This window comes from Balaenoptera borealis (assembly GCF_965194805.1).
Source record: "Balaenoptera borealis genome assembly, chromosome: 14".
Classification (NCBI taxonomy): Eukaryota; Metazoa; Chordata; class Mammalia; order Artiodactyla; family Balaenopteridae; genus Balaenoptera; species Balaenoptera borealis.
The window spans coordinates 83,088,087-83,103,007 of record NC_138875.1 but is presented as its reverse complement, the minus strand read 5'-3'; the positions used below and the strand labels follow the sequence as shown (position 1 = coordinate 83,103,007).

General features: G+C 38.7%; 1 protein-coding gene across 2 annotated transcripts in view; it reads right to left on the bottom strand.

Annotated features, from left to right (window-relative positions):
- Positions 1 to 14,921, bottom strand: part of PPTC7 (protein phosphatase targeting COQ7) — a 41,079-nt gene that overhangs the window by 10,865 nt on the left and 15,293 nt on the right. For both annotated transcript variants that reach the window (XM_082356006.1, XM_082356005.1), the window contains exon 2: positions 5,365 to 5,544. In XM_082356006.1, coding sequence (XP_082212132.1) covers positions 5,365 to 5,544 — 180 coding nt within the window. The remainder of the gene's footprint in view (positions 1 to 5,364; positions 5,545 to 14,921) is intronic.

Below are 14,921 nucleotides of genomic sequence, written 5' to 3'. Positions count from 1 at the left end.
CTTTGCAGCACACAGCTCACATGACCTTCCCCAGACTGAGGCTGATAGTACAATTAGTGAAAGTGCTTTCTAGTGCTAAAATTTCAACCTATACCTACAGAAAAATGGCAAAATAGAAAAATGAGCAGTTCACCAAGAAATAAATGTAAATGGTCTGTAAATATATTTCTAAAAAATGATCACTGCACTAGTGTAGGAAACATGGTCTCATTTCACTCTCAATTCACTCTCATTTCACAGTGGTAAGAGAGTAGAACTAAATAACCTTTCTAAAGGACAATATTGCCCTGAAATATGTGCATATCCTTTGATCTAGCAATTCTACTTGTGAGGATTTATTGTAAGAAAATAATTAGAGATGCAAACAAGACTTAAGTACAAAAACACTGCATAAGATCACAAAGAACTGGTAACAACCTCAACATCTAAAATTAAGGGACTGGGGACTTCCCTGGTGGCACAGTGGTTAAGAATCTGCCTGCCAATGCAGGGGACATGGGTTCAAGCCCTGGTCCGGGAAGATCCCACATGCCGCGGAGCAACTAAGCCCGTGCGCCACAACTACTGAGCCTGCGCTCTAGAGCCCACAAGCCACAATTACTGAGCCTGCCTGCCACAACTACTGAAACCCGCGTGCCTAGAGCCCATGCTCCACAACAAGAGAAGCCCGCGCACCGCAACGAAGAGTAGCCCCCGCTCGCCACAACTAGAGAAAGCCCACGCGCAGCAACGAAGACCCAACGCAGCCAAAAATAAATTAATTAAATAAATAAATTTAAAAAATAAAATTAAGGGATTAGTTATATATTTTACAGTTCATCCATACAATGGAAAGCTATGCACTATCACATAATACTTAGGAGTACAGACTCTGTCGTCAGCCTGCCTGAATCTGAATGCTAGCTCTGCCACTTACTAGCTGTGTGACCTGGGGCAAATTATGTAACCTGTCTGTGCTTCAGTTTGCTCATCTATAAAAATAGGGATAACAGTAACTATCTCACAGAGTTGTTTGTAAGGAAAAAAATTAGTTAAATCATGTCAAAGACTTACAACACATAATAAGTGTTAGCTATTTGATAGCCACTAAAATTGTGTGAGAGAAATATATCTGAAAATGAAAGATAATTTAAGTGAAACAAGTGATTATAAGCTAGTATTAAAGTTTCCTTAAAAGAAAGTGATATCAAATATAAAGAACTGTACATCAAAAATAATGAAATTTTGGGCTTCCCTGGTGGCGCAGTGGTTGAGAATCCGCCTGCCAATGCAGGGGACACGGGTTCGATCCCTGATCCGGGAAGATCCCACATGCCGCGGGGCAACTAAGGCCATGCACCACAACTACTGAGCTTGTGCTCTAGAGCCCGTGAGCCACAACTACTGAGCCCACGTGCGGTAACTACTGAAGCCTGCACGCCTAGAGCCTGTGCTCCGCAACAAGAGAAGCCACCGCAATGAGAAGCCCGCGCACTGCAATGAAGAGTAGCCCCTGCTCGCCGCAACTAGAGAAAGCCTGCGCGCAGCAACGAAGACCCAACGCAGCCAAAAATAAATAAATAAAATAAATAAATTTATTTTAAAAAAAAATAGTGAAATTTACTGTAATTTTTTTTTTAAAAGCACAATATGTAGGCAAAGGCTAACCTGATAAAATGATAATTAAAAGGCAAAAAGAAACAAAATAAACAGGCTGTGGAACCAGCTGTGTTAAATCCCAGTGCTCTATCATTTTCTAGCCACGTGACATGACCGTGGGCAAACCACTTATTCTCTCTAGGCCTCAGTTTCTTCCTAACAAAATGAGGAACAAAAATACCTACAAATCTACCTCACTGGAGCTATTGTGAGCACAGAGTAGATTCAATTCCTGTTGTTACTATTCTATGGGCAAAGAAAAAAAGTCAGGGAGTATAATCACTAAAAAATTAACAGTTTTCTTAGTGGATTATAGGTAATTTAATTTTTGTTATTAATTTTTCCTTAGTGAAAATGTGTAACTTAATTTAAAAACACTTAAATATAAGCATTTGTGTCACTGTAATGTTCAGAAATTCTGTTTCCTTGTTATCTACAGTATATGCATGGGTACAAACTTGACACTTTAATGCTAAGCTATCTAGTCCCTACCCATTAATTGTCAAAGAAAAGAAAAACATGGGTATTGTAACTAACTGGCCATGCTGTCAGAGAACCTACTCCATAGCTTATATTAGAGCTAAAATCACCAATTACCCTTCCTTCCTAACTCAGTGCACAAAAACTCCAATCATTTACGTCATTAATAGAATCACCACACAAAAGATCTTCTGAAAGCTGATGGGATTAATTTAACTGAGAACAAAAAATGACAGATGAGTAGCACAGCCTTGAAAATTGTGCTGCAGGAAGGACTCACATTGACTCATTATTACTCACTGACAAATCCAGGCTATCATTTTGCTACCCTTGTGGCAGTAAACCGCTGCGTTAGAATCAAAATGGTCCTCGTGAGTGATAGACAGAGCTTTAATATGCAAAGCAGCACCATCGAAGGGAAGCTCAGCCTTACAGAATCATCTGGGCTCTAGTGTGTAAACTCCTCTGCCTCTTCAAATTACTGATGCGTACAGCGGCTCAGGCCCTGGTAGCCTAATACTGGGAGAAGAGCTCACCATTCTTACGTGTTTGGAGAGGAACAAACTGGCAAAGAAGAAAAGAGTGCTAAGAACAACAGTGTTGAATGTTCAGACGACTGAGCAATCCAGACAGGTCCCTGAGCAAATCCCTCACGCTAACATGGAAGTATTTTTATCACCTGGCCCTTATTCTGTAAACTACCACTAAGCCTTTTGTGCAGCAAAGAAAGAAAGGGATAACCTTACTGGGATTAACCCCTCAAATTCTTAAGATATGTTGGCTTCATAAGACCTAAATCCACTTAAGGGTTTCTGAGCAAATACTATGTCAACAGTTAGCCTGTGATGCCAACCCAGATCTAAAAGCAGCTAGAAATTCTCAAGAAATAAGTGGTCACAGCTATCAGCTTGCCCTTTATATTGGAATTATGTTATAGGCTTTTTAGCAATGGCAAAATTTTTAAAACAGGATCACCTAATCTTATAAAATTATTACTTGCAATTATAGCTGAGGTTCAGTAAAACTCAGCAGCCTGTCTTTGCCAAAATATGCTTGAGTTTTAGTTACAAATAGCTTAGAGATGTGTAGATAAGGTAAGAGAGAAGTGTGTATGTGTCAAACATGGTAACGAAGGATTATTTCAACGTGTCTTTTAGGAGAAAGAGGTAGTTGTAATATTCAGTGTAAGAAAAACTCTTATATGTCCTTAAGTTTATTTTATTAAGCTCTCCCAGTTACATGAAGGTGAATAGGGGAAAAAAAGTAGGAACAAGGAAGAAATACAGCAAAAAAACAAAGCTTTCAAAGTACAAAATCAGGACAGTTGTTACAGGTTTTAACAGGTTATTCCAAGTCACAGTAATTTAGTAAATGCACTATGGGGTGCAGGGTGGGGTGGTGTCGGCAGAAGACTCAGGCCCCTGGTATCCCTGTCTACAGGTCCTTTTGTTAGATGGCACCCTGCAATGTTCTCTTTTCCCTCAACATGTTTCTGAATATTCCAAGAAGCTTTAAGTCATTGCTTTTCATAAAAAGATTTATCCAGTTAACATATGAAATAAGGGGTCAGAGGTTAAGTGGTTTGCCCAAAGTCATATGGCAAGTTTACAGAGATGAAATAGAATCTAGGATGTTTCACGGTATCAGGCAAGCTCAAGACTGCATGCCCAAAACAGCAGATTAAGACAAACCAGTATATTGAAACTTCTAGACAAGATTTCTCTTCAGTTAGAAGGAGAACAAGCTAGTTAATCACAGCACAGAGAAGACAGAAGATGGTAGCATGATGAAAAGTACCCCTTCTTACAAAGGTTTTAAATTGAAGGCAAAATTCTACAACACGGAGATCTCCGTTAACATTGAACATTGAGGGCTGATTTTAAATGTGCATGGTGATTGGGAGGGAGGCCTTCTAGTAACCAGAAAGATGCTGGCAGTTAGCAGAAACTTAATAACACCCTTTCTGAGAGCCTGCTTAGAAGGCTTGGGTAAGTTCCCAAGAAACCATTTAACAAACAAATGTAGAAGCTTAGCCAAAGGATGCTCCATTAGCATAGCAGATAAACAAACACTGGGTATTTGTAAATTTTCTAATACAAGATTAACAGGGATCTACACAGACTAAATGTTAACTGCTAGCAGCTGCGGAGCCAATTTGCAACCTGAACTCCTCACAGGTAATCAACTGAGTTTTACATGCTGGACCTATCCCCTTTTTTCCTCCCTGGGAGAGAATCACTACCCCAATTATACAACCATTTGCTTTTCTTTCTTCTTTTATCGTATTTTAGAATCCCTAAACAATACAGTTTTACTTGTTTATGTTTCTGAATTTGAAATATATGGAATCAGACTGTTAGGTGATATTCTGCAATGTCCTCTTTTTCCTCAACAACATGTTCCTGAGTACTGCATGCAACCTTAACTCGTTCCTTTTCAAAATGCGTTTTTCTACTATAAATGGGCTTTTAGGTTGTTCCCAGTTTTCTGCTATTATAAATAATGTTACTATGAACATTCTTGTACCTATCTTTTTTTTTTTTTTTTTAATTTATTTATATTTATTTATTTGGGGCTGCGTTGGGTCTTTTTTTTTTTTTTTTTTTTTTATTTTTTTTGCGTTGGGTCTTTGTTGCTGCGTGTGGGCTTTCCTTAGTTGTGGCGAGTAGGGGCTGCTCTTCGTTGCGGTGCGCAGGCTTCTCATTGCGGTGGCTTCTCTTGTTGCAGAGCACGGGCTCTAGGCACGCGGGCTTCAGTAGTTGTGGCACATGGGCTCAGTAGTTGTGGCTCACGGGCTCTAGAGTGCAGGCTCAGTAGTTGTGCATGGGCTTAGTTGCTCCGTGGCATGTGGGATCTTCCCGGACCAGGGATCGAACCCATGTCCCCTGCATTGGCAGGTGGATTCTTAACCACTGCACCACCAGGGAAGTCCCTGTACCTATCTTTTGATACACAGATGTGCATGAGTTTCTCTAGTCTAGGGTAAAGACCCAGAAGTGGAACTACTGGGGCATACTATCTGTTCATGTTTAACTTTATTCTGTAATTCTAAATTGTTTTCCAAAGTGGTTGTATCTATTTCAAGCAGTATTATGTATTCTGGTGTTGCCCACAGCTTCTCCATCAAATTGCTTAATAGGAAGAACCTCAGAAAAAGAGCCGGGCTGGTAAGTGATTTTCTTGGTTTTGTTGTTAACCATCTCCTGGGCTTCTTTAGAGAGGAAAATGCATAGGATATCTACTTACCAAGCAAAGGTACTTTATTTTGCAGCAACTCACAGTAGCTTGTGGTGAGGATTCCAATGGGATTACTCGGGACGAACCGTCCTTCTTTTACTAACCGTTCACATGTCCGCATTAAAGTCCCTGAGAACTGAGACGGATCAACTCCATAGTCTCTCCATCCTCCTACACCATCTGCGACTCCTAAAAAAGAAATTTACATTCAAAGGATATTCTTACCAACGTCTCAGGATTTCTTACCCCTGTTTTCCTAATACTAATTTTACTACATACTAGTACATCTATTTACCCTGAAATTCAGAATAAAAAGTGCTCAGGTTTAATGTATTATACACTAATACTCCTAAGCCACATTCTCTACTTAGAATCTGATCTTTCATATATTGATGAATAAACTCGTGAGCTACCACAGGGTGGCATTGCCTCCCAGCCAAGAGTTCGATTTCAGCAGGATTTTCATCTTTGTACAGAAGTATTTGTGTTATTAATCTTTGTTGTATTTTACAGGAATGAAAATGAATTTTTTTAAAAAAGTGCTGATGCTAGTGAGAATACAACTGAGCCAGAGCTGTCCATCATTAAGAATACCAAAAGCAGCAAACTTCTAACTTCAAATATTGGTCAATAACTGTGAAAGAGAGAACAAAATTAAGAATACATCCCACCCCCTTTCCTCCTCCCTCTGAGACAACCTCTATCCTGTACAGGGCCGCACTGCCCAGTATAACAGCCACTACCACACGTGGCTAGCGAGCACTAGAAATGGGGCTGATGCAAACTGAGAAGTGCTCTAAGTATAAAACACACACTGGATTTTTGAAAACTTGTTAGTATGAAAAAAAGGGTAAAATAGCTCATTAATTTTTATATTAATTACATGTTGAACTAATATTTTGGATATAATGTGCTAAAGAGAATACATTATTAAAATTAATGTGACCTGTTTCTTTTTATTTTTAATTGATGTGAATATTAGGAAATTTAAAATGACATGTGTGACTCACATTATATTTCTATTAAACAGCACTGGTATAGAGATTTTTCACGGGTCCAAAGAGCTGTTGATGAGTTCACAGTCTACCTAAGACTCCTTTATCGAGAGGAAACTAGTGCTCAAGAAAAATTAGACATCAAAGTCAACACCATACCATCTCCTATTCAATCCCTTGCAACACCAAGCTAGTTGTTCAACATTAAAATCAATTTCTAAATTCAACAGTCTACTAAATTCAAAAACTGTGAGGTTGTTTATTTGAAATTCAAACTAAACTAAAATTCAAACTAAAATGTCAGATATATACATTATTAAAATTTTAAGTGACCACAAATGAAGCTTTCTGGAATGACCTATAAGAAATATAGTTGTTTTCAAAATAAAAGATCCGTGAACAAATGGGAGAGTTAAGCTTTTTACTTCATACTGTTCTGTATTATTAAAATTTTATTTTTATAATGAGCATGTATTGATTTTATAATAAAAATATTAATTAGGGAATTTATAATTTTTAAGGCTATCTGAGCATGAAACATCCTCCCCACATACACATTTACATTTTTTTCTTCCAGTTTTATTGAGATATAATTGACCTACAGCACTATAAAAGTTTAAGGTGTACAGCATAATGATTTGACTTACATACATCATGAAGTGATACCACAGTAAGTTTAGTGAACATCTATCATCGCATGTAGACATAAAATTAAAGAAATAGAAAAAAATTTTTTTCCTTGTGATGAGAACTCAGGATTTGCTCTCAACAACTTTCATATATAACACACAGCAGTGTTAATTACATTTATCATGTTGTACATTACATTCCTAGTACTTATTTATCTTATAACTGGAAGTTGTTCCTTTTGACTGCCTTCATCCAATTCCCCCTCCCTTATTCCTGCCTCTGGTAACCACAAACCTGATTTCTTTATCTATGAGTTTGTTTTTAAGTATAATTGACCTATATTTACATTTTTTGTACATTCAACTTTCACACACACTTCAAAGAGCATATTTGGTGCAAAAGTAGGAAAGTGCTTATATATGTATCCCTGAAAAACTGGCTTAACATGAAATGAACACATTAAACTATTTTTCTCGTGATGGCACTTATCATGCAGAAATGGAACACATCCTGAAAAAATAAGAAGAAACAGAATTGGAAGACAGTAAAGAGATTGACAAATAACTTACCACTACTGGAGAAGCAACCTTCCTCACCTTTTGTGACCAACAGGCAAAATTTCACTTTTTTTTTTTTTTGGCCACTCTGCACGGCATGTGGGATCTTAGTTCCCAGACCAGGGACTGAACCCATGCCCCCTGCAGTGGAAGCTCGGAGTCTTAACCACTGGACCGCCAGGGAAGTCCCAAGGCAAAATTTCACTTTAGGGCAATTCCAAACTAGTTGGTTAGATGATATGATGTCTGCGATTTCTTTCAAAATATTGGGGGGGGGGTGACAAAAGAGTAGATGAAACAAGACTGGCCATGAATGGATAATTTAAGTTGAATAATGAGAGGTACATTCATCCCTCTACCTTGATGTATATTTGAAATTGTCCATTATATAAAATTTAAATAGTAATAATGATAAGAAAAAAGATCCTTCTGCCTGCTGTGTGGAGAGAAAAGCAGAAAAGGGAATGAATCAGGAGACTGTCTCAGTAGCTCAGTTGTGAAATGGTGGCAGTGCAGTTAGAGTGCAGGGATTTGGGATCCAGTGAAACAAAAGGACTCACAGGTACACTGAATGGGGTACACTGAGGGTGGGGGAAAGAGAAGCATCAGGGATGACTGAGGTCTACCCTCCCAGGAAGAAGTATCATTTTTTGGTGCTTTTCAAGCAGTTGTAAGGATATCTAGAAATTCTTACAAAAATTTAAGGTAGTTTAATAGGAACTTCTTTTGAGGAATTCTTACGTCACCAGGGATAAGATTTTACCATGATTTAAATGCAACAATTTGTGTTAAAACACAGAATGCAATTATAGTCCTTGCAACTCCATCTGATGAATCATTCATTCTTCTCAAACTACTGTTTGCTTGAGGAAAGAATTTCTTAACCAGTTTCTGATCTAAGAGCCACAATTAACTTTAAATACAAACTGGTTTCATCTACAAATGCCCTTCATAAGAAAACCATTAAAACCTGAGATAATGTTGAGAGTTGATCCTGGCACTCACTAAATAATCTGTCAGCAGGTTACAGAGTCTGACTTGGCACAGCCCTTCAACATTAATCAGATTTCTCCCAGAATAGAGGTAACCTTTCAGGCACCTGTTTGCTTTTATATGGGAAAAAGAACACAGGCAAAACTCCATTGGCCAAGTCTCTTTAGGGGGAAAAAGAAACTCAAAAAGCATATAAACTTTTCAATAAAGCTGTGTGAAAAAAGTCTTAGTATACATACATAATTTACTTACAAAGAACAAGTTATATAACAGGAAGAGCTATATTTGGGATTAGAACAGGCTAAAACCAGAATAACCTACATTTGAAACCTAGTTTAATTCATATTAGGCAGTTATTTCTATAAGAAAATGAATATTTCCTCTCTTGCATAAGCAAAAGCTTCAATCCACAGAGAGAACACCTTTTAAAACAGTGGAACTGATCCAGATATAAAGGGAAATTTCATTCAGAGGTAAAGAAAACAACTGTTAAAGGAGAGATTGCTTCGGATCTTGAAGATATCAAACAACAAAGGATAAGAATATCCCTAAGAGCAAATGGAGGCTACAGTGAATACTAGGAAACAGAGGCTGAGGGAGACATATCCTGCCTCCGGGAAGCTCACCTTCTAGTGGGCAGCTAGACTACTCACTCATGGGATCTAGACAAACGGCTCTCACAAATGCTGCTACAGAAGAGTCAAGAGCAAGTGGTTAATGCTTACGGGGCACTGCGAGAATGGAGCAAGCTTTCACTAGGAAGTGGCATTCGGATCTGGCCCTGGAAGGTAAGTCAGATTTCCTCAGGCAGAGAAGAGTAATTAAAGGAAAAGAACGGCAAATTAGGTGTGGGTGGGGCTTGGGTGAGTGGGAAGAAGTTGAAATATGCAGCGCAGGGGCTGAAGCTGTGGGGTGCCCAAAATTGCAGTCCAAGAACTTTAAGCTTTATGCTATAGACCTGTGCTGTCCAATACAGGAGCCACTAGCCACATGTGGCTATTCAGTTTGAAATGTGGCTAGTATGGATTGAGATGTGCTGTTAAATGTAAAACACACTCTGGATTCCAAAAACGCAGTACCCCCGAGATTGTAAAATGTCTTAGTTTCATGTTGAACATACATTTTAGATATACTGGGTTAAATAAATATATTAATTGAAATTAACATCATCTGTTTCATTTTACTTTTTTAAATGTGGCTACTAGAAAATTTAAGATTACATATACAGTTTACAGTATATTTCTACTGAAGAGCACTGCTCTAGACAATAAAGAGTCACAAGGTTTCTGGGTAGAAGTGATATAATCCAATCTATATTTTAGAAAAATAATCCTGACAGCAGTGGACAGAACGGGTTCAGAGAGGTAAGAGGTCAGGCATCAGCTGCAAGATTTTAGGTTAGAGGTAATGAGAAAAGTAGAAGAGACAACCACTGGAAATACAAAGGACATAAAGACAAGATGGCTCTCCATCAATACATTTTATATCAATAGGTTTCTGGATTTCAGGAATGAATATTGATTAGATGATTCCCCAGTTAGGAGGGGGTGAAAATGCCTTCAGAAGATACTGACCTCTGTCTCAGGTATGCTGAGTTTCAGGCACCGGTAGGGCATTTTTGTGGAAATGTTCTGTATGAAGTCAGGAACTAAGAGTCTGCACTGGGGAAGGCAATCAGGGCCAGTTCTTTGACAAAGGTCCAGTACTGACACCACAGGACGGACTGGATGCTCAAGAGAGTACAGAGTAAAAAGTTTAAGGACTTAAGGGGGATCTTATCTTAGGAATGAGAACTCCTGGCCAAATAGCTCACTCGAGATTTGCATCTTACTCTAGGCATCAAATTACAAACACAGATATAACTGATCAAGTTTAGGAAACAGCCAAGTAATCCAATTTGTCAGAATGATATAATTTCTTTAGCGGTGAAGAGAGGTGAAGTTGAAGAGGTGGACTGAACTGGAAAGGCTTTGAATGCCAAGATAAAGAGTTTGCACCAATACAGAAGCTATTTCATTTAACTCACTGTAATCATCTTATGCCTCCATTAATAACATTCTGTCAGCCCACGTCTAGCTTAAGTGTTTCCTTTGACCTAAAATCCAATTAAAACCATTATTAGATTAAGATAATGGTTACATATCTGAAATAGCTGAGCAAAAAGCTGAGAAGAGACTATAGGGCACAGAAAATTCCTTTAGTTGTACCATTTACAACTGAAAATGTCAAGTTTTATGAAGTGGGAAATAGCCAACTAGAAAATATTCATATTTATGATTTTTATAAAATATTTTGCTAAGTTTTCTGTAGATTGCTTTTCTAAAGTAAAGAGTTAAGACAGAAGGAGAAGGAGTAATTCTGGTGTTATCTCCCATCATTTAAATATATCTTTTTATAGGAAGAAAATTCTTAAAAGTAACAATTTTCATTTTTCTAATTAATACATTTTTGTCTTTGCCTTAGTTATAATCATATAAAAACAAAACTTTGCTGTACTTGAAAAAAAATCACTTAGCTTGTTATTAACGCAGAATTTTACTTAATAGCTTTATTCTAAGCAGAAAATTCAAGGAAAAAAGATTTGGTAAGTAAGCTGAAATTGTGGAAGCTTAAAAATCCTCCTTCCAACTGCATTCGGCCACCTAACTGTGTAGCTGGCAAAGGCTCACATTGAAAAAGATTTTGAACTAAGCGATCATCAGCCTGAGTCTCTCCATCATTATCCATTATCAGCCATCAGCATGAGGCTGCCGTTCTTCTTAAACTCTTCTTACTACACTCATCTTCAGATTGACATGCAATTAGTTACATTTTCCAGAAGAAAGTGATACCCAAAAAATAAACACTAAATTTCAATTTTAATATAAGCATCAGGGAAGAAAAGTAGGCAATTTGATTTTATCCAATAGCTCTGGCAGAATTTCAAATACTAAGTAGTACCCAAAGGTAATAGAGCTTTATTCCTTGCATCTTTGATGATCTCAAGGCATTTTACATTGAGCCTCATACTCTCCCTAATGAAGTAAGACAGTTCTACAGGGATTGTTTTTCCATCAGTGAAACACATCTCCTATCTACTAGGATGGGTACCTGATAGTGAACTGAAACTCCAGAGGAGAAATTGAGTAAGAATCTGGCTGGATCACAAGAGTTGAATAATAAAAGCAGCAGGAGACCCTCTGTACTCAAGGGATAAGGATATCTGGTTTTACACTTTCTGCAGCGAGCACTCATCTGATGAGGAACTGGTTAGGCAGTATCTATTGCAGTGCTACAGCCGGCTTCTTTTCAGATGCCAAGGCTCTTCTTCAAATACTATAGTCTAGTGGTCTCAAAGCCAACCTTATTTGTCTAGGGGCATCACAACATGAAGCATTATAACCAGAGAAAAATGAGATCAGAGGATAAACTCAATTTCTATCAAATGGAACAGATCACACTTGTATCAACAATTCTGAAGCCTCAACTATTTGGGCATTAAAAACACTCCCCTGTGATTCAGGACTGTGAAATGCTTCTGCAAACAATTATCCCAAAGGGAACAAAAAGAAGGATTACTGGAAAAATGTATTCAAAAGTTGATTTATTCAGAAAAGTACAATTTGCTTTGACTAACACTCCTTTCAGTTCTCTAGAGGTGAAATTATATAGATTATCACGTTCTTCCTGCTTTAACAAGTGATATATTCCCTTTGCAAGAAGTTTCCCCAAAATAACCACTATGCATTAGTCACAATGAAACCTGCATCTTCTAATTCTCCAGATACCAAGTCTACGTCAAGAACTCAAGATCTTGGGCTTCCCTGGTGGTGCAGTGGTTGGGAATCCGCCTGCCGATGCGGGGGACACGGGTTTGAGCCCTGGTCCGGGAAGATCCCACATGCCACGGAGCAACAAAGCCCATGCGCCACAACTGCTGAGCCTGCGCGCTAGAGCCCGTGAGCCACAACTACTGAAGCCCGCGTGCCTAGAGCCCGTGCTCCACAACAAGAGAAGCCACCGCAATGAGAAGCCCACCCACCGCAATGAAGAGTAGTCCCCACTCGCCGCAACTAGAGAAAGCCCGTGCACAGCAACAAAGACACAAGGCAGCCAAAAATAAATAAATAAAATAAATAAACTTATATAAAAAAAAGAACTCAAGATCTCTAAGCAGAACAGCTAACCCAAAGCTGAGGCAATAAAGCTGAAAGGATGGAAGGAAGAAAGGTTCAACCCTATGACAAAATGTATAAAAAGGGACACTTACAAGCAAAACTCAAATCCTGCTCAAGAAATAGTACTGTCCAGGACAGTTAACAAAACTCAAATACGGACTCAAAGCAGGAATAAATGTTCTATTTTATGTTTTAGAATTCTAAACAAAATAACTGTTCCTTTCTAGCTTAGTAAACCTGAAACTACTTAATAATTAATCAAATTAAAATGCATACACATACATATACACATTTAAACCCACTGTCCAGAATACTTCATTAATTAGACACGGTAATCTCCAGACTACTCTGGGTAGTAGAAGACGATTAGGAAATGATAGTGTGAAGGCAAAGAAACTCAAAGTCAACCTTTTTAAAAGAAAAATGGTCTTCCTCTAACTTCCTCTAGCTCTTCTGTTTAAATACCAAATATTTAATGTGGAATGATGTGTTTTGACTTAACTGTGGCTGAGGACCTTGGGTATCTTACAAAGTTGAAGGTTAAGTCACAGATAAAGGTCACTTCACTCCTTTCTGAGCTGCAACAGTATCTTCCTCAAATGCTAAATGCTGTCAGCAATGCTTTCTAGACAGGAGGAAGCAACAGACAAATCATCTGGGGGTCTCACACTTATTTTAAGATATGAACAATAGAGACAGGGACCTTAGTGTGTTACAGAATTAAGGGCTTCTATTAAAGCTGATGCTTCTGTTAGTTTCTAGATATTAGAAAATGTTACACAGTGCCTAATAATTTAACGTTTAAGTAAGAAAGTAACAGCAATTAAAGTCCAGCTATCTGATGTGTGTCTACTTGTACTGGCCCTGTAGGCTAAGAGAAAATTTTTCCTTCTATTTGTAAGATTAGATCTAGAATTCCGGTCTTAAAGGTTAACCTAATATTTATAACAATTAAGCCATATACCCTGACCTAACCCCAAAGAGGATACTATTTTACCCCCTGCTTTCTCCACCCCTCTATAAATATAAGAGCTGCTTTTTACTAAAATACCACCATCTGGGAGAGGTCGAGTCACATGCAACCTTGGCACAAATGCTTTTTTAAAAAAAGTGAGAACATAATTCTTTTGAATAAGCCTGCCAAATTAAGGTCTTCCCTGGTGGCGCAGTGGTTGAGAATCCGCCTGCCAATGCAGGGGACATGGGTTCGATCCCTGGTCCGGGAAGATCCCACATGCCACGGAGCAACTAAGCCCGTGCGCCACAACTACTGAGCCCGCGCGCCTAGAGCCTGTGCTCCGCAACGAGAAGCCACCGCAATAAGAAGCCCGCGCACCGCAAAGAAGAGTAGCCCCCGCTCACCGCAACTAGAGAAAGCCTGTGTGCAGCAACGAAGACCCAACACAGCCAAAAATAAATAAATTTAAAAAATAAAAAAGCTTGCCAAGAACTGACCCTTAATTTCTGAAAATTAATTATATTTTCCCTATATATTGTTCAACTAAGTAATGACCTTTGAGGGGGCAGAACAAGTAATTTTCTTTTTTTGTTTTTTAAGATTTATTTATTTATTTGGCTGCGTTGGGTCTTCGTTGCTGTGCGCCGGCTTTCTCTAGATGCGGCAAGCGGGAGCTACTCTTCGTTGTGGTGCGCGGGCTTCTCATTGCGGTGGCTTCTCTTGTTGCGGAGCATGGGCTCTAGGCGCGCCGGCTTCAGTAGTTGTGGCACGCAGGCTCAGTAGTTGTGGCCCACGGGCTTAGCTGCTCCGCGGCACGTGGGATCTTCCGGGACCAGGTCTCGAACCCGGGTCCCCTGCATTGGCAGGCGTATTCTTAACCACTGCGCCACCAGGGAAGTCCTTTTCTTCTTTTTATTTTCCACACTTCCCCATTTTTCCAGTAATGAGTACATGTTGCCTTTATGGGAGAGATGATAAACTATATGAATTCAATTAAGAATTGCATTTTACACTTACATTCAATATTAAAGTTAGTCAACACATTTTATTGAACATCTCCTATATGCAAGACATTGTAGTGAAAGGGAGCCAAAGGGATTTACATATAATAAAAGATTTCCCGCCCAGAGGAACTTAAAATCAAGTGGTAGTGATGGGGGAGGCGGGGAATTGGAGCAGCTTAAGATAAATGGCTATAATATAACAAAATAAACATGTACCACTAAAGCCAAGAGCAAGGAAGATCAGATTACATCTAGCTAAAGGAATTAGAAAA